The 19,504-nt window shown below is 37.5% G+C and overlaps 1 protein-coding gene across 1 annotated transcript in view; it reads right to left on the reverse strand.

Annotated features, from left to right (window-relative positions):
* tgfbr2b (transforming growth factor beta receptor 2b) overlaps positions 1 to 18,906 on the reverse strand; it is a 28,884-nt gene extending 9,978 nt beyond the window's left edge. The window contains exons 1-5 of the mRNA XM_042741484.1: positions 18,883 to 18,906; positions 18,628 to 18,802; positions 10,530 to 10,686; positions 9,696 to 9,880; positions 195 to 997 (exon numbers count right to left, since the gene is read on the reverse strand). Of these exons, the coding sequence (XP_042597418.1) occupies positions 195 to 997; positions 9,696 to 9,880; positions 10,530 to 10,686; positions 18,628 to 18,721 (1,239 nt within the window). The 5' untranslated portion in view covers positions 18,722 to 18,802; positions 18,883 to 18,906. The remainder of the gene's footprint in view (positions 1 to 194; positions 998 to 9,695; positions 9,881 to 10,529; positions 10,687 to 18,627; positions 18,803 to 18,882) is intronic.
* Positions 18,907 to 19,504: the final 598 nt, after the last annotated feature.

Here is a 19,504-nt window from a genome sequence, read left to right on the forward strand (position 1 = left end):
CATTTTAAAATATATTCAAACAGAAAACAGTTATTTTGAATTTGTAATAATATTTCACAATATTGCTCTTTTTACTGTATTTATCATCAAATAAATGCAGCCTTGGTGAGGGACTTGTATAAGCTGTCTGTTTGCTGTATAAAGACAGACAGTCTAAATGCACCTATGAAGATGAAAAGTTTTGCACGACCCACCTGTCCACTGTTGGCCAAGTCATCCACTGACAGAGAGTTGTCAAGACGGAGCCCAAGTCCAAAGTCACAGAGACAACAAGTGAGGTCATTCTGCACCAGGATGTTAGAGCTCTTCAGATCTCGGTGGACGATGGGCACTTTGGGCCGCCCGCAAGGGGTGTGGTCACTATGCAAATGAGCCACACCCCGGGCCAACGAGCCCCCGAGCAGCCGCAGGTCCTCCCAGCTGATGAGGTGTCGAGTGAGGTACTCCTGCAGGTTCCCGCGTGGATGATAGGCGGTGATCAGCCAGTACTGTTTCTCCACCTTCCTCTCCTCGGCCGTCAGGAAGTGTAGGATGTTCTCGTGCTTCAGATCGATGTCCGAGAAAATGTCCTTTTCGTTCTTCCAGGACGCGTACTCTTCATAGGGGAAGATCTTCACCGCCACTGTCTCGAACTGTTCCGAGGGGCTTTGTCTCAGCTTGGCTTTGTACACCTCGGCGAAGCGGCCCTTGCCCACCTGAAGGTCCAGCTCGATGGGCAGAGGTTCTGTGTTGTGGTTGAGGTTGTTGGCGTGTGTGGAGCTGCTGTCCGAGCGGTCATCATCCATCATGATGGCACAGGCGTCGCTACAGTCCAGCGGGCCTTTGGGGCCCTTGCGTTTGGACGGCTTCTTGGTCTCCCACTCATCGAGTTTACGGCGACGGTACATGCGGTACCAGTAGAAGGAGGCGATGACCAGCACAGCCAGAACCAGGAGGGGCAACAAACTGACCAGGATCACCAACACCACCTGGTTATTTGTGGGGTCTGGACCAAAAGCTGGAGAGAAAGCAGAAGGATGTCAACATTTACCTCTGCACAGCACAGGGCAAATGCATATCAAAACAACTTATTTACATACTTATGAACCAATGCACTGTAAAACTCAAAAAAATAAAAAAAGTAACAGATCATTCTGCATACAGGAAATTCAGATAGCAAGAAATTTGAATCGACTATAAATCTACATAAAAGCATGTTTAGACAAACAATATTCCCCCAAATGTTGTCTAAATTATCCTAAAAGAGTGGTCTGAATAAACAATGCTTATTATAATAATTGGCTTTCCAAATTGGTTTTCTTCAGAGGCAAACACTTGAGAGTCTACCTCATATTAACTGTGTAACACAGAAATGAGGAGAAATCAATATTTGTTGTGTTGCTAATTGATCATTTGTTAAAAAAGAAATTTTTAGTTGACCTGACAGCAATTTATTGGCTGAGGGCATTTTGTTGATATTTTGTATTTAATGAATAATTAAATTCAAATTAGCTAAACAATGTAGTATTACTGGGAACATTTCTAAATGTGGGTAAATGAATAAAAAAGTAAATAAAATGAACCAAATGTTATGAAATTACTATAAATGTATTTAAATAAACAAATAATTATATTATTATTATGATCAAATCCAAATTGACTAAACAATGTGATCACTGGGAAAATTACTAATTATAAGATTAATTAACTTATTGCAATATCTAGACCCAATAAAAAATTATTAAAACTTTGCATTTGATAAAATTTAAAAGACCTCACTGCATCACACATATATATGTGTGTGTATGTATATATATATATATATATATATATATATATATATATATATATATATATATATATATATATATAAAATGTGATGGTATGCAATTTAGTCAAAAGTAGTGATGCTTTGTGTCCTCGAGCAAAGTATACTGTAAGTCATTTTGGGTGGAAGGATCTATTAATTGACTACTTATTTAGCAGAGAAGTCCAGAATTTAGAGCCATCTGAAATAGCAGCCATAACCATCTAGTTACCTAGTACCCAGGTTGACTGAACTCCTAATCATTAACCCAGTTTGTGAGCAGACAGTTTTTCCTGTCACACCAGGGAGCTTGAGCAAATCTCGCACAGTGAGAGTCTGTTCTGTGACTTCATCTTTCAAGGCAAAGTTTACACTGCTACGACGTGTGCCTGCCAACCCGAGGACTGGCTTGGAAGCCCTAACACTGCAGGTTCAATCCAGAGACAAAGTGAGAGCTGCCAGCTACGTGGGCAGAGAGTGGAGTCAGTGTTTCGTCTGTCTGCATTCTTCCATCAAACACACAGACACGCCTTATCATTGAGACACAGACATAAAAAGAACAGAAATGGATACACAGCACTGGGAGAGAAAAAAACGTCAATAAATGCCAATGCGTTTGGCAGACAGAACAGTCAGCAAACACATGCAAAAAGCATAGATGTGTGGTGCAGAGGGAACACTCAACCCTTCACATACAGTGGCAGAAGCCTCTTTTTGAGCCAAACATCCAATATAAACACGCATGAAATCACAGTGCCTTTTCCAGCCACATAAAACAGGATGCCAGCCACACTGCTGCGGCCCATGACATTATCAGCTAGTAAGAGGAACTTTTCTGCAGGCTCTACTGTTAAACTCATCACTGTACATCCATGCCAGGGTCTTAACAAGAATCAAGTGGATTACGCATTCCAAAGCCACTGACTCACAAGTTAATCTATTAAAATTTAATTGCTTCTCACGACCAATAGACAAGTTTCTCGTTAGTGCATTTGCGAACACCGCTATTACTACTACAATGGCTCAAACAAACTGGAAAAGGATTCATTAAGAATGCAGAATTTATCTGTACCATACTGGGTTTTTAATTTGGTCGATACTGGATATTTAATTAATTTCTGCCTATGTTTACATGACCTTTGCCTTCCTGTAGCTCAAACAGTAAAGTATGGTGCTAGCAACGGCAATGCGTGAATTTAAAAAATGTGTAGTCTGAATGCAGTCTAAGTCACTGTGCATCAGCCAAATGCATAAAAATAAAGCCATGAAGAGCCATATATGGCTTGAAACATCACTGTTGGTGAGAACTAAAATATAACATTTATGAGTTTTTGTGTGGAAGCCTGTTTGCACCACGTGATACAAACTCGCAATACAGAGAAATTAAGTCAAAACTGCATGATATAAACTCGCAATTGTGAGTTATAAAGTCAGTATTGTGCGAAATAAAGATGCAATTCTGTGAAATAAAGTCAGAATTGCAAAATAAAAACTCACAATTGTGACATCTTTTCATGGAATTGCAAGTTTATGTCTTGCAATTCTGACTTTATAACACACAATTCCGATGTTATTAAGTCAGAACTGTGAGATATAACTTGTAATTCTGAGAACATAACAGTCTTTCCCCCCCTCAGAATTGGACTTCATAACTCACAATTGAAAGTTTATATCTCACAATTTTGAGAAAAAGTTAGAGTTGTGAGAAAAAAGGCAGAATTGTGAGTTTTTATCCATTATATCTAACTATCATTCTGACTTTTTTTCTCGCAATTGCGAGTTTATATACTGCTATTCTGACTTCATAACTAGCAATTGTGAGTTTATATCACACAATCGCAGAATTGCGAGAAAAAAGTCAGAATGGCAGAAACGGGCTTCCATATTGGTGTCAGCATTTTCCTTTTTATTTATTTGTTTGCCTGCTGAATTTTTGCTTTCAACTATTTACGTTTTTTAAGACATTTATTTTCTTTTTTTTTTTTTTTTTTTACATTTTTAATCATGGTACTCATAAAAAACTATTTCTCACCAAAAACTTCAAAAGCGTTCCACAACCTTTCCAGTTAATAAACTCTCAGAACATGATGTTTCACATATTCTTTAAGTTTACCAATGCAGACAGGCCAATTCTCTCCACCCTCTTGCGTACTAACAATCAATGTCATACAAGCTTCGACCTGCTTTCATTTGCTGGCTGGGCACATTGTGTACTTGCTTTATTTTGAAAATGTCAGAATTCAAAGTGAGGATTCCCATATGTACATTACTGCCTTTTAGATCCCTGTCCTGATGCAAGTTTAGAGTACTGCCAGACTCAGATTGGTAACATGCTCTACATGAGAAACACAGACCTATTACTGTTTGTTTGTTATGGCTACGACTTTGTTTTTTAGCATGGCTCATACTGCAAACAAGTCTGATTTTTCTTCTTTTTTTTTTCTCGAACTAACACCGTTTTGGTCTGTTGTTTGCTTTCTTGATGTGACTCAGACCTTTTAACTATCTGCTCTATAACCGGACGCCAAGATTCCTTAGCATGTGAGTGTGGATGTGTTTGCGAGCCAGCATATATACGTGCAGGTCAGGGTTGGGTTGAAAGTAAAGTCGGCACAGATCCTCAGTCTGCTCTCTTCCTCCTTTCCTTTATGTTCTTCTTTCCATCAAAATAACCTATGATAAAAGATCAACTGAACAGAAACATATTGCTGGGTTGGAAATATTCCAGTGAGACACAGACACATGCTGCTGCTTATTTGTCCTGTCAGGCAAATGGCCTGGATTGTCATCCTGGGAAAGAATAATGAGTACTTTCCACAAGATCTGAGAAAGAATATTTTGGCATCTATCATTTTTGTGTGACAATAAGATGATGACACTGATATGTCAAAATAAGCACGGCATATGGGTAACCAGCAGTGCAAAGTGGCAAACCAACTACATTTTAAAGTAAAATTATGATAAACATTTTTATTGAAATAAAACTTGTATATAATCATGCACAATAAGAAATGTATAAAGAAAGCAAACACGGTCATGCTGACTTTAAACAATCGGATTATGTTTTTATCTACTACAAAATATGTACCATTTAATTTTTATTTAATGGATAGGTGCTGAGAGAAAAGTAATATTACAAAAAAACTAAAGGAAAATAAAACAATATTTGTATCCGTAAAATACAATATGGACTCTATTGATTTGGAAAATAATAAGATAAAATAATAACTGATTTTCCATAACAGTTTAAATTATTATGAATAATAGGTTTCAAAATTTTGAAATTTTTTCAAAAACGTAATAAACAGTTTGTGAGTCCTGTATAAATACACTTATGTCATATTAAAACACGGTGTAGTCCATACATCACTACACTCCAAAAAAAAAAAAAAAAAGTACAGTACGTTTAACATGGTTAGTTACTTTTTAATAATGACTGAGTAATGCAATTACACGTTATAGAAACATTTACTAACACTGCCAACCACAGTTGCTGAAAATAATACAGCGCATGCAAACGGAAAATCTGATAAAACGGAGCTACAGCAACAACAACCTAGCTGAGTGTGAAGCTTGTTCATTTTACTACTGTGATGGTACTGTATATAAACGGTTTCATGTTGTGATAAAACCACAACATGCTTCCAGGACCTCTAAATCAAGACGCCTCCAAGGTTCCATATTCACTTCATGTTCCTTCCGACTGAGCCAATCACGTTTACAAGTAGAAAAACAGAAAAACATGTGTGCAAGCCACAATGAAAAGTGCAACACGCTCCTTCTGACAAGCTTTATGAGTTGCTTATTAGAAACAAATGTACTTTTCCTGGAGTGTTCAGGCAATAACGGCCATCACTGTGAAGAGAGTAGCAGCAAATGTGTCTGCTTCAGTGACATCAATCTGTCTTCATATCTCAACATCATCCCATTCCAGAGCCAAATTTAAACAAACAGTAGAACATCATGTTACAAAATCATTTTCATTAAAGCGTTAACCATTTCCTTGGTTTGTGTTTTCACTCAGTGGCTGCTTATTGAAATGTTGCACAAACTCCATTTTGAAGAATAGCACTAATAGTCTGCAGGCGAGTTACATATATTCTGGCAGAAACTGCTTTTTTTTTCTGGTACTGTATACTAATGTCAGTAATCCTCGGTTAACCACAGCTTCTCCATTTCCCTTATTCTAGATGAAACCCCATTAATATGTCTGAAGCTTCGTTTAAAAGGCATAATGACATCTTCATGCAGACAGACTGAAGTGAAACCTTGCAGGAATAACCTAATGGATGAAGACTGTGGATAGACCAATACATCATTCACTATTCATTTTAATAATTTGTTTATCAATGACGACCAATAACTATAGTTATTGTTGTGTGTGTGTATGCATATTAACTCAAATCAATGTTCTGAGCGAAGTAGCTGTGTAATACTGAGAAAGTACATCCAATCGGTTGCTCCAACAAAAAAAATAAAAAATAAAAAATCTACACACACACACACTAGGGGTTGCACGACTAATCGACTTCTATGCACTACCATGATGCTTAAGGCTTGATGTCGACTAGTCGTTGGTCCTATAGAGGGCGCAACAGCATAAGAAATCTTTGAAGGACTTCCACATTTATGCTCACTTTCCAAACAGCTAAAATTAAAAATTTTGCGGAGTGAAAACGCTCCACAATTCATGAGTGATTATATTACTGGATGCTCGAAATTGAACGGGAGAATGCACGTTTTAAATCGCTTATTGTACAGGTAAATTAATCGCCGTTTTAATCTAATGCGCTGCAGCACTGTAACACACACACATAGGTTACAGACAGTTGTTCGTACTTCACGCACAGATCTTGCGTGCACAGAATCATTCAGCGCGGAAATGTATAGTCAACACTGTTCTATGTTTCGCAATAAAATAGCATAGAAACGGAAAAGTTCTATAATTTATTTCTTAATAACTAAATCCCACAGCTTCACTACTAGCAGAGAGATGCTGCCAATCGCTCTTACTACTTTTTTCATATGAATGTAATCTTTACTGTGCTACTTTATCTGTAACGTTATCTGATTTAGAATGAGCAGAAATCTGTGAGAAATATAGCGACCCAAAGACAAAAGAACTGATAAGAATGAGCTGTTATAGGAGCAATAACCATGTGGGCAGCGCTGTGTCATACACCATAGCTGTTCACAAGGTGTTGTTCACAGCTCCGGGCTTATGTTCATTAATGACGTCATCAGTGACTAGTCGACTTCGACTCGACTTTCATCACATAAAAGTTGACTTTAACAAATTAGAAGTCGTTCAACCCCTAACACACACACACACACATACATATATATAACTGAAAGAATTAATATAACTTGAAGAATATATCATATGATAATATATATATATTTTTATTTAATTATATATAAAATATATTATTAATAATTGAATAATACAAAATTTAAGCACTGAAAATATATGTAAATATCCGCCTTTAAAAAGACTTAAGACAGTATGGCAGTACTGACACTAAAAATAAAGACAATGAAAAGACTCTCTGGAGAACATCTAGACAAGCTTATGAAGTACATTCAAGGGCAGTTCTCTAAATATCTTGAAAAATATACCATAGTACCTTTAGTACACAAAGGTTTTCATATAGTATTTCCACCTAAAAGTCCACCTATAGGCCAAAAGTAGCAGAAGCTTGCCTTTCTGTTGATCCAATTCAGCAAAAAATGTGTGTGAAATTGCTATACAACAAAGCCCTGCTGCGCAGTACATAATTATGAGCTGGTGTGTACACCCTGCAGCTGCCATAATGAAGTCCAAAGAAACGGCGGCGTCTCCAGCCGAATACAGAATAGGGAGCTTATCGCTGGAACTTGCAGGCTCTCAGCCACAGTTAATGTCATAAAAATGTTATGGTCCGGGAAAACAATGCCTGGCATTTCTGGAGAAATATGCCATGGAACCGTTCCAATAAGTAAACATGGACTTCCTGCAATACTTCCCCACTCTGGCAGGGAATGAGGCCTCCTTCACCGGATGGAATTACAGCCTCCCTCAACTGTTCTTACATAGCAAACACTGCAGGCATCAAACACCTGCTCAAACATCATCTCTCCAGACATAAATCCGCAATTTACCAACGGTAGAATCCGTCTTCATTAGCTGACGATAAATGTGTTTATGTACTGAAAGAAGGAAGCACACTCTCCTCAGGATACCCCACACCTCAGAAATCCACGTGCTGTTTTAGGTTTTATAAACCATAAAATGTGGATATTCCTTGTTTAAAAACGAAAATGTGGCTCTTTAAAGCATACAAAACATGCAATAAACTTTCCAAATAGTGGTAAATAAGGTTATTTTAGTGAATGCCTAGTGCACACAGCTGTTTTGCCATGTGGTTGTGATGTCTCTGCTTCAAGTTACACAGACAGGAAACCACATGTCTGAGATCCTCAGCCGTCCACACAACCAAAGCCAATAGAAAGTCTTCATGAGATAACATAGCCCGGCCAGCAACAATGCAGCTGCTTTAGAACGTTACGACAACCTGAGCTCACATACCAGAGCGTGTTACACGCTACGAGCCAGTGCTAAATAGTTAGCATTGTGTGTGGGAGATAAACATGTTCTGCTTGGGTTTGGTTTATCAGCTCAGTTGAGTGCTGTTTATCTAGTGTGGTGAAGTGTAGCACTATCAAAACCAAAACTAGCTGAAAAACAGTTCATTATTTATACACTAACGCAGTGTTTCCATAGTCTATGGAAAACCTCAGAGAGATGTGATGTAGGCTACATCACATGAGAAGCTTCAGAGGTTGCAATGCTCTGGTTTCACTTACCAATTTGCAGGCCCACACGGAATCTGTGACTGCAGAACGCCGCAGATTTCCATTGATTTGGAATGCCTGTCATTCATAAAATTCTAAAAAACACCTGACCTTTTCATCAGAGTAATTTTAGCATTATTTATATATCATTATAGCATTTGTTAATATTTTTAATTAGCTTTCATTTTTATATTTTCAGAATATTTTAAATTCTTTTATTATGTGCTTTTGTCATTTTTATTAGTTTTTTCATATTTACATTTAGCTAGTTTTATTTTAGTTTTAGCAGCCTAATTTAAGTACTTATTACAATTAGTTGCCAGAATGAACCATTCTAATTAAGCTTTATATTCTATTTTATTTCAGCAGTTAACGAAAATAACGTTTATAAATAGTTTTTGCTTTAGTAAAATATTAAAACACTGCTTGGCATCTAAATGGTGTCTGCACCCATTTCATTTCCATAATCTACTGTATTTCAGAATGAAACGTGACGTTCAAAAAGATAAAAAAAATAAAATAATTAATTGTAGGGCAGGGCTTGATTTTATCCATCTGGAATTGATAGGATTGTGAAAAGTGGGTGTTACCAGAATGACTGGAAGAGAAAGGGTTTAATATAATAATAATTGCAAATTTTTTTAGGTCAGTCGATAAAGCAGCTATTCTAATGAAAAATTCACATATGAAATATTTTTAGTCGGAATAAACCTGGCAAATAATTGTGCACAATAAGACAAGAAACATGCATAAAGAAAAGCAAATCAGGTCATGCTGACTTTAAATAATTGAATTATGCTGTCATCTACCGATAAATATGTAGTTATCAGCACTTTTAATGTTTTGTCTTGTTTAAATCCATTCAGCAGTTTTTCCTTAAAAATCAGCCGAGAAAACATAGTTCCGCAGATTCCATCTGGGCCTGTCAGCTGGATCAACCTGAAGTACCTTGCTCAAGGACACAATGGTCTGAATCTACAAATTTCAGTTACTATCTTAAAGCACTACTACCAGTGACACTAATAGGGAGGTTACACAAAGTTAGAAAGGAGAAAGAATGAAGAGGGAAACTAACGGAGTGTGAACATCAGCATGTCGTTACACTCCTCAGCGTTGCAGGAGCAGATGTGGAATGGGCCTTTGTTTGACATCCTCTTTTTCATTTCACACTTGGTGGTGTTGTAGTTCTCCAGCATGATGCCGTAGAGGAGCTCGGAGGGTTTGTGGCACAACGTCTCGATCGTGTTGTTGTCATCACTCCTGATGTCATCGAGAGGACACAAGTATAAACAGATACACTGCGATTACAACGATTATGATATCAAATGACAGCTGTTTTGTCAATATAAAAACAATTCAATGGTTATTTTACATTCTCAGTTGACTTTGACAATAAAAGATGAACTGCAGGTCCACTTGTTGCTAAATCAGTAAACATAATAAGCACTTAGATGACTTGTTGCTATATTGAAATGCGCTTTTTCCATAATTGAAGACAACATGAAATGACATCATTTTCATTTCAGAGTAAAACTTGATAGTATTTACTGGTATTTAATTGGATTATGAAATGTTAGACCTTTAGATAATATCAGATAATATTATTTCTTCTCGTCACCACTTGGCCTTGGTTATGTAAGAAAAGTTCTCTCAGAAGTGCTTAAAGTTCTCACATTTGGATTTAAACCCCCAATATGTACTGAGACAAAGCATATTTATTAAGGGCCAATTTTGATTTCGTGCCATTTTTTTTTTTTTTTTTTTAAATATGATGATACTGCAAGCTGTGAACAAGATTCTTTAGTGATTTTTGACTGATGTGCAAAGCAGATGTTTTACACTTGCATACAACAGATGTTTTACACTTCATAAAAAGTTGTGGAAGAATATGACTTGAACAGTGACATACCAGATAGCCACACAGATTTCATCAGCATTGGGACAGATGGCTGTAATGCTGCAGTTGCTTTCACAGGTGCCGATGCCTTTACAGTTGGATGCCTCCACGTCACAGAACTTACACAGTTGAGGAATCGGAATTGCATTATATAAAGGATGCATCCCATCTAGGATAAAACAGAAACAAGGTCACCTATTAAAACTATTTACTCTTTTATTCAACATTTCTGATCCAATGTTGCATCTACTGCCCTTGAGTAGTATCCTAAGGGACCATAAAAGAGTGTGAGATGAAATGCTGGCTGCTTCTGTTATCAGATATACACGCTGCTCGCTCTTTTATCTGCTTTTCAATGCCCTGTTTGAATGTGCCTTCATCTCCAGCTCCCTTGTCAGGTTCCTGAGACTCTAAATGCACTGATGCGATCAAGCAAACACCAGCACAGAGAGACCAAACGGCATCAAACTCCTGTCTCTGAGAGTACAGACTGACATCAGGACCTCAGATCAGTGGAAAAGCTATACTACTGCCACTGGTTTAGTCTGTAAATCTAGACATCCAAAATGTGAGTTCAAGAACACACAAGGGGTTACTAGTTTGGTGTTGCATGAGTCATTTCTACGTGTGCATGGTTTTTCAATTTCAGCGAGTCTGTATTTGGCCAATCCATAAGAAGTCGTTAAACTGTATTATGTAATTTGTTAGCTTAGCTGCTCTTTGGAGTACCACACACCTCCTTGACTTTCCTGTGATAAAAGGCCACCTTGGCACTCTGGGACTGAAAGGGGCACCGTTCATTCAAACACACTGAAAGACTTAGAAGTCAAACCCAGAGCAAAGCCCAAATAATGTTTAAACACATTAATCACATTGCAAACTAATTAAAAGTGCACAGTACTGTTTTACTGCTCTAATGGAAAGATTTAAGGGGGCTCCCTGAGAAAAGAGTGCATTCATCACAACAGTGTTGTTATTGTTAAATAAAAAAAAAAAGTTTTTGTTAACTGAAATAAAGCTGGAAATGTTTTGATAATATATGTAAAATACGTGAAAAACAGAAACTGGCAACTATTACTAAAAATTATAAAAACGTAAAAAAAAAAAAGTTAAATGGAAAGAAAAACTGACAAAAAAAATAAAATAAAAATTGCATAAAATTATTAAAAATAAACTGGAAACTGAAAATATGAAAATAAAAGCTAATTAAAAATATAAATAAACACTATAACAATAAATAATACTAAAATAAAACTTATTCACGCAGTGATTACACTATATATCAATAGAATATCGGTTATCAGCTGAGTTTTATTTTTATTCATCATGTAAGTCAGTATTGCATATTTAATTCTGCATGCATTACCATTTTTTAACTTTAGATGAGCTTTTCCATCACCTAACACTCACTTAATCAACAAAAACACTAGTCATTTCATTTTTAACAAAATGAACATCTAGGCCTTTGTTTCTTACTGTAAACTATAATGTTGTGATGTCTATTTACTTGTAGCATTTAAATTATCTATTTTAGTTTTTAGTGTTTTGTTTGGCGTTTATCTTGAAATTAAATAGTATATGATTTTTAAATCAGACATACCATGAAAATAATTACTAGCTTATCTGTATCAGGCTAAATTTAATATTATTGCATCCCTAGTTTGAATTGCTGAAAAGCTTCCAATTGAGATCTCTGCTCTCGCGCTGGTTGTTGCCATATTCACATTTGAATAAAGTTTGACTCATCTTTAATGGTCTGTTGTCATTCATGTCGCCTCAAATTTCCAACTTTCTCCGAAAATTAATGATGTAGTCACTTAGAAATCACTGTCAGTGTGAACGCCTCTTAAGATTGAAACTGGAGTCACTTGCAGTTCAGTTCAGCGGCACTAATTCCACATGTTCAGGTCTCAATGATAGGAATCGCTTCTAATGCAGAGAAGGCAGTACCATAACATGGTAGAGAGACAATCACAAGACCTCTGACCCCCATTTTCCCTTAACTCAGCTATCGCTCCTCAATCCGTCTCCACCGCTCTTCTGGAAAGGACGGAACAGGTGACCCGACCAAGGAAGGAAGCACAGATAGGGCGGATGTGTGGCTTTCCTTCAACAGACAGAATAACAACCAAGACACTTCTATTGAAGAAACAACCAACCAATCACTACAAAAGCTCATCTTTGCAAATATTCAGCATTGGTTTAAGGTCATCACAGTTTTGTAGCATAATAGGTTTGTTCTGACTGCATACATAAAACCAACAAATACGATTCCATCTTGTCTTAAGATCAATCCACTGTCATTTTTTGGCTGCTTTAGCTCTGTTTTTCGAGCTGAGCAGATTAGTGTTGTCACGATACTAGAATTTCTAACTTCGATACGATACCTTGAAAAATATCGATATTCGATACCATTTTCGATACCACGGAGAAAAAAAACTGCCACAATATTAAGGGGTTATTTTTTTTATTTAAAACTAAATATAACAAGTCAAGAACATATATTTTACATTAACAAAAATGTCCTGAGGTAATGCACTTGTTCAAAAGCCTCTAAGATTGCATACATTCAAAAACCAATAAAGTGCAAGTAAAAAAAAAAGTGCAATCTTTTGTATTTCCAAGTAAAATCAAATCACAATGTCGACAAAAGATACTTAAACTTCAAGCAAAAACAAAATCAGTGCAATCTTATGCATCAAGTATCAAATTAGTAAACAAAATAATTAAATGGAATCTGTTGCTGCAGTTTTATGCAGATTTTCTCTACAGAGGTGAGTGAGATTGACACAGCTGGTAGTGTAGGTTGTGATTGTGTTGTTTTTGTTGCAGGTCGAGTCTCATAGACCACACTTTTAAAATGAACTGAATGAACTAATCTAAGAACTTAGGTTAATGGTAATAGATATTTGTTAACATGAATAAGCAATGAAAAATACTTACAAAACATTTGTTAATCAAAGTTAAAAGTTGATTTAAACTAACATTCACTAATACATGTACTAATTAAAATCCAAAGTTCTATTTGTTAATATTTTTTCATAGGACCAGAGCTAACATGATCCGTTATATTTTTATTACCTAATACCTACTGTTATCAAAGATTAAAATATACTGTAACAGATGCATTGCTCATCGGTCATAAAAGCTGGTTAATACATTAACGTTATTTGATGAACAGATTTAAGCGCAAACGTGCGTGCATCACACGCGAAAACAGTGCTCACTGGATCGACATGAAGTCGTCAAGTCACCTTTATTTATATAGTGCTTTTAACAATACAGATTGTGTCAAAGCTCTTAACAGTATCAAATTGGAGGATAGAGTGTCAGTAATGTATAATAATAATACCAACCTCGAGAAATTCTTTATACAGATCCGGGTGTCGGTCTCTCAGGTGCTTTACTATATTAGTGGTTTTAGCGCCTTTTGTAAGCACTGTTCTGTAGCATCTCTTTCCAGATAGCACTCCTGCTGTGTTCCTTATCAACCAAAGCCGGTCGCGAGGGCGTTGCACTCGCCATCTTTCCATTCACTTCACTTTTGCTAACCAGAGCGAATGAGACGAGTGCGAGTGCGCGTGTGGTGGTTGTCAACGCACCTTTGGAGAGAAGTGAAAGTGAAAGCGCGGCTAGTATCGATACTTCGGGAAATTAGTATTGGTACCGTTCAGATATTTCAGTATCGATATTTATCGAAATATCGATATTTTTGACAACACTAGAGCAGATAAGCAAGACTATGTGTCCTTTTAGTCTCTGGTTCACTGGAGCGAGCCAAGAGGGGATTGTGTCGGACACGAGGATACAAAGACAAATACGGTCAAATCAGATGCAGCCATTTTGAGGTTATGTGACCCCTCTTCTCATCCCGAGATAGCTATTTTTGAGTTCTTGGCACAGAGGCCCAGAGAGGCTTCGGTAAACATAAGCTCGGATTCACAACCTTCATCCACTAGCCTGGGTCTCACATGGCTTCAAGGGCCTACAAAGGAGCTTTTTTTACTCCGTAAGCACTGCTCACTGACTCTCTATCTACAGCCCAGCCTGACTGGATAACATTATATACTGCAGAGCCATTACCTCACACTATTTCGGTTGGACAGTATTCATAACACAGCCGAAATTATTAAATTTCAAAATTCCGAAGATGAACGAATATCTTATTGTTTCGGAACAACATGAGGGTGAGTAATTAATGACAGAATTTTCATTTTTGGGTGAACTAACCCTTTAACTTAAAATATGCGATTATTCTTCAGATGGCCAAATGGAAATTACTTACACAAGTTTGGTGCATAAATGGTTTTCAGATCTTTTTCTAACGTCGTTTAAAGACTGCACACTCCAGATAAGCAGAAAGGGCTTTGGCAGTCCCCAAAAACATCTGATAAGGTACTTCAAAAATAACTACAAAATGCAAATGTAAAATTTTGGACAATCTGAGCACCATTAGTTACACTTTAAAGTTTCCCTTTTTAAACTTGACAGCAGAGTTACTCAACAACAACAAAAAGTGTGAGTTTAAGTGCATGACGCAAGACAGGATGAGCTCAAAATGACCTATGTGGGCAGATGATTAATAAAAGTAACATTCTAATAAAAGACACCAACAAGAAGACAAGTGTCATACCTGCATACAGGGTGACTGATGCTATTTGTAATGCCTAAAACAAGCAAGGCAAAACTCTTGCACGTGGTTCGAACGCAGCACACACAGCCCTAGTGTGTTTCAGCAGCAGTGTGCAGAGCTACATGCAGCCAAGCAAGGCTGGAAACAGGAAGTGGCAAAGATGTAGCTGGACATCTGGAAAATATGATTTCTGTAAGAAATATCTCTGTTGCTCCACCAAACACAGCGCTGTGTGACAAACATATCCTGCTGTACGATCACAGGCGTGAGGTGGGGAGGAGTTCAGTGAGTGTAATTAGTGTCTAAAGTAACCTGTAATCACAGACGCTGAAATTAATGACAGGACAGAGAGAGAGATAAACAATTTATACCAATGGGAGGAAGGTTGCGGGCAGAGCCGGCCAAGCCACTAAGCGACCTTTGCAATTGCAAAGGGCCCCGTGGCCAGCAGAGGGCACCCTAGAGTCACTGCTAGCTAGTGGGTGAAAAAAAATCATACATCAAAAGTAACATAAAATAAATAAATAAAAAGAAATGGGCCTACATCGCTCTTTTTCAGGCATCATGATAAGCACAGTTGTTATTTATTTAGTTCTTTATTATGGCGAGTTCCCCGCGAATCTTGACCCTGACTGATCCCTATGATGTCACTCGTCACCTGGTCAGTGTCTGTCAGTCAGTTACTCTAACTGTATTGTTTGAATTTCGTTATGAATTCGGAATAATTTTAAAGCTGGTACTTTTTATTAAAAAGTGATAAAGCACAGAGCTTTTTGCGATTACTGGACGGCAGTTGCACTTCAAATAATGAAGTTCACGCATTAAAGGACACAGACCAAGATCTTGTTTAGAAGAAGCCATATTAGTAATTATTATAAACGAGAATTGTTAAGTTTGTTCAAGTTGTGCACGAAATAGACGCTGTATTTTCTGCACTTTCCCTTCTCACGTCTCCGTCATTTCTCTCTCGCTGCACAGCGGAGCTGCGTTTATCAGACTGTGTGCGTCAGCTCTGATGTGCGGCAGAGATGAGGACTGTCTGAAACTCTCTTTTTCTCTAAAACTTTGATGCGCATCGTCTCAGTTTAATACGTGAACATAACAAAAGATTTTATCACAAAACAATTAGGAAAAAAGGCATTACATTAAAATTTTTAAGTTATAACATGTAAATATATACCCAGATAGCAATAACACTCGGGCTGATTCTGGCTGAAATGCGTCTCTGTCGGTTCAGTCTCGGCATCGTTGAGAAGATAATGGACCAGAGCCACGCCGACTCTACAAAACACTTGTGGCTGACAGACGGCTTTTTTTCCCTCTGGGCCGATCTCGGCTGAAAGCTGTTGTACACGCGGCAGCTCCACACTCGGTGTAGTTGTGTGTATTAACCTTCGGCCCGAGTTCGTTTTATCACAGACGGGGCGCTGCTAGAATGAACCAAATCATCCGCCTGAGAAAGTTTTTTAGCGGTTAAATCCTGAGGAGCTTTCGGCGGGTAGCAGTGGCGACCTCAGCAAAAACGTCACTCGCAAATTAATATTTATGGTCGCAAATGCGACTGTTTTAGTCGCAGTTTGGAGCCCTGCTAATTCTTATTATTGTTACTATTAATCTTGTTTGTGGTGTTTTAGATGTTATTGTTAATTTTGTTTATTTGAAAAATTCAAACATTTAAATGTCCTATTTATTATTTATTTTATATAATATTTTATTTAAATGTTATTCTATTTGCTCTATTTCACATAAATCAAAAATAATCCCCAGTTTGTACCTCATAAACCCTGGCAACAATTAGAAATGTTTTTTTTGATGGTCAGTGAAAATCACTTTATCAGTCTTTTTATTCAGCAAGTTAATCAGTGTGTGTTCGTTGCACTGCACTGCCATTCAGCTCAGTGGTATCATAATTTTCCTGTTAGACATCAAACATGGAACTCAACTCAAGGTCTTTTATTGTCAATGTTGCCACATACTGTAAGAACGAAATACTTACTCAGGACCAGCAGCGTAAAAAAGATAATTAACATACAGCATACATAGAATAATTAAAACATAATTTAATAGACTAAAAAATGTAAAAATAACATAGTAGATATAATATGTACAGTATAGTTATAAGGTAGTCTTTGTTTTTCTTTAGGCCTTACTTAAAACGGTCAAAGGGGCCTCCAACCAAATTTTGCTTAGGGCCCCCAAAGGTCTAGGGCCGGCTCTGGTTGCGGGGCTGGTTGAAATGGAAAAAACGTCCTGCGCAAACTGTCAAACACGTCCACTACAACCGAAAAGACAAACTTGTAATGTTTTTCAGCTGTCAGCTCATAAGGGCGTTCCCTTGTGTGAACACACATTTGAGGGAATAACAACAGAAACAAGCTGATGTATTAACATGTTAAAATGTCATGCACTCGATTAGAGGAATATGTGTTTGATTCCCTTGTCTTTCAAAGCTTAGTGAGACAGAATGGATATGTCACTGTCACTAACAAATGTGCCACTGTAATACAGTACTTGCATGATTTCATACTAATGTTTTTTTAAGGACTTGCATAGTACAAATAGGCTTTTTCTGAACATTCATACAGTATGTCCTTTTTTGCATTTCCTTCAGTTACTATAAATTATCATTAAGGGCATCTTAAAGTAGTTTATGACACGAAAAGACATGGTTCTGACATCATGCCAATATAATAATTTATTTGTTTCCACTGTTATGTAATCATTCAGCATGGTTTATATCAGTGGTTCCCAACCCTGGTCCCGGAGGCCCCCCAAAACTGCACATTTTGCATGTCTCCTTTCTCTGACGCATCAATTTCAGGTCTTGGAGTCTAATGACCTGAATCAGGTGTGTTTGATAAAGGAGACATGCAAAACGTGCAGTGGTGGGGTGCCTCCAGGACCAGGGTTGGGAACCACTGGTTTATATCAAACACCACAAAGTAAAACCCATCTGATACAATCCCCATACCATGCAAAAGACTTTATAAGGTGCCTATAACTTAAACTTTACATTGCATGGCCCTATACATATATAAAACTAACGTCAATTATATCTAATAAAGCAGTCACACAGATAACGGTTTTACAAACACATTGAAACCGTCAAGTCACTCGTATCAAAAACACAGACGTGCAAAGTTTAGTCTGCGCAGGACAGGACAATAAAACTGCATTTTATGCGACTGATGTCATCTTTAAAAACCTGAGCAAATATATGTTGCTTCTTACGCTCTTACGTAACTCCTCAAACTGCACAAGAAAAAATAACTCTGAAGCTGGCGTTCACTGAATGCGATCACCTGTTGCACGCCTTTAAAAGTAAGCAGTCAAGCAACAAACGCTCCACTATGAGAACACGAGCCACAGGAGATGATAAATACACGGGTCTCCTGCATAAAAACACACAATTACACGCGTAGCCTACATACCTGCCAACTTAAGAAAAGCGCAAGAGGTGTCAAGACAGTAACTCACCGACTCCGCTCCGATCCATGACAACCGAAGAAATCAAAAAAGTCCCCCAACAGAGCAGAGAAAGCCAATATTGCTCCATTAGAACCGCAGTCATGTCCGTATCCCTCTCATTAATGTGAACGTGACCCAGCTGGCGTGGTTTGACCAGAAAGCGTGGTGATTTTAGCGTCTGATCCTGAGGAAAGCAGAGCGTCTCATACTGCTGAAGTGAACAAACAGTCACTGTGAGGGAATGTGTGGGCTCGAGTCGCTTACTTTTGCTCGCCTAGTGAAACAGGAAATCTTCCACAAATCCCACCACCTCAACACATCCCCAACCCTAGCCTGTAATTCCACATGCCTTCACTTCGACGCTCAAACTCAAATGCCTTAACACCTAAAATTATAAATTGTGTAGGACTTTAAATAATATGTTGACGATATTATCGTAGGATTTGTGTCGTTTAAAACGATGGACGCCTTTGTTGCGACGCTCTCACTTGCCTGATGTGGTTTCTTTATGGTATTTTTGAGGTGGAATTGAAACATCTATGTCTAAAGTGCTCACGAGTGTGTGTGTATACTTGTTTCATTTGCTCTTGTTTATTTACTAAATGATAAACCGTAATGAAACAAACTGTCCTCACTAGCTACTCACTAGTAGGGCTACATTAAATATTTCCCCCCTTCTAATTACATACTAAATTAATCCATACATCCTCATTTCCTCAGAGAGATACGTATTTGTTTTTATTTAAGTCCCCCATATAGCTACAAACTTTTGTATACTTGGCTAATAGCTATATTATATTAGTAATATTTGTATATGTTTGTCTCGTTTTGTTTGTGACTGCCTAAATGCTTTCATGAGATCTCTTTTAACAGTCACATAAATATT

The sequence above is a fragment of the Cyprinus carpio genome, chromosome B16 (assembly GCF_018340385.1).
Source record: "Cyprinus carpio isolate SPL01 chromosome B16, ASM1834038v1, whole genome shotgun sequence".
Lineage (NCBI taxonomy): Eukaryota > Metazoa > Chordata > Actinopteri > Cypriniformes > Cyprinidae > Cyprinus > Cyprinus carpio.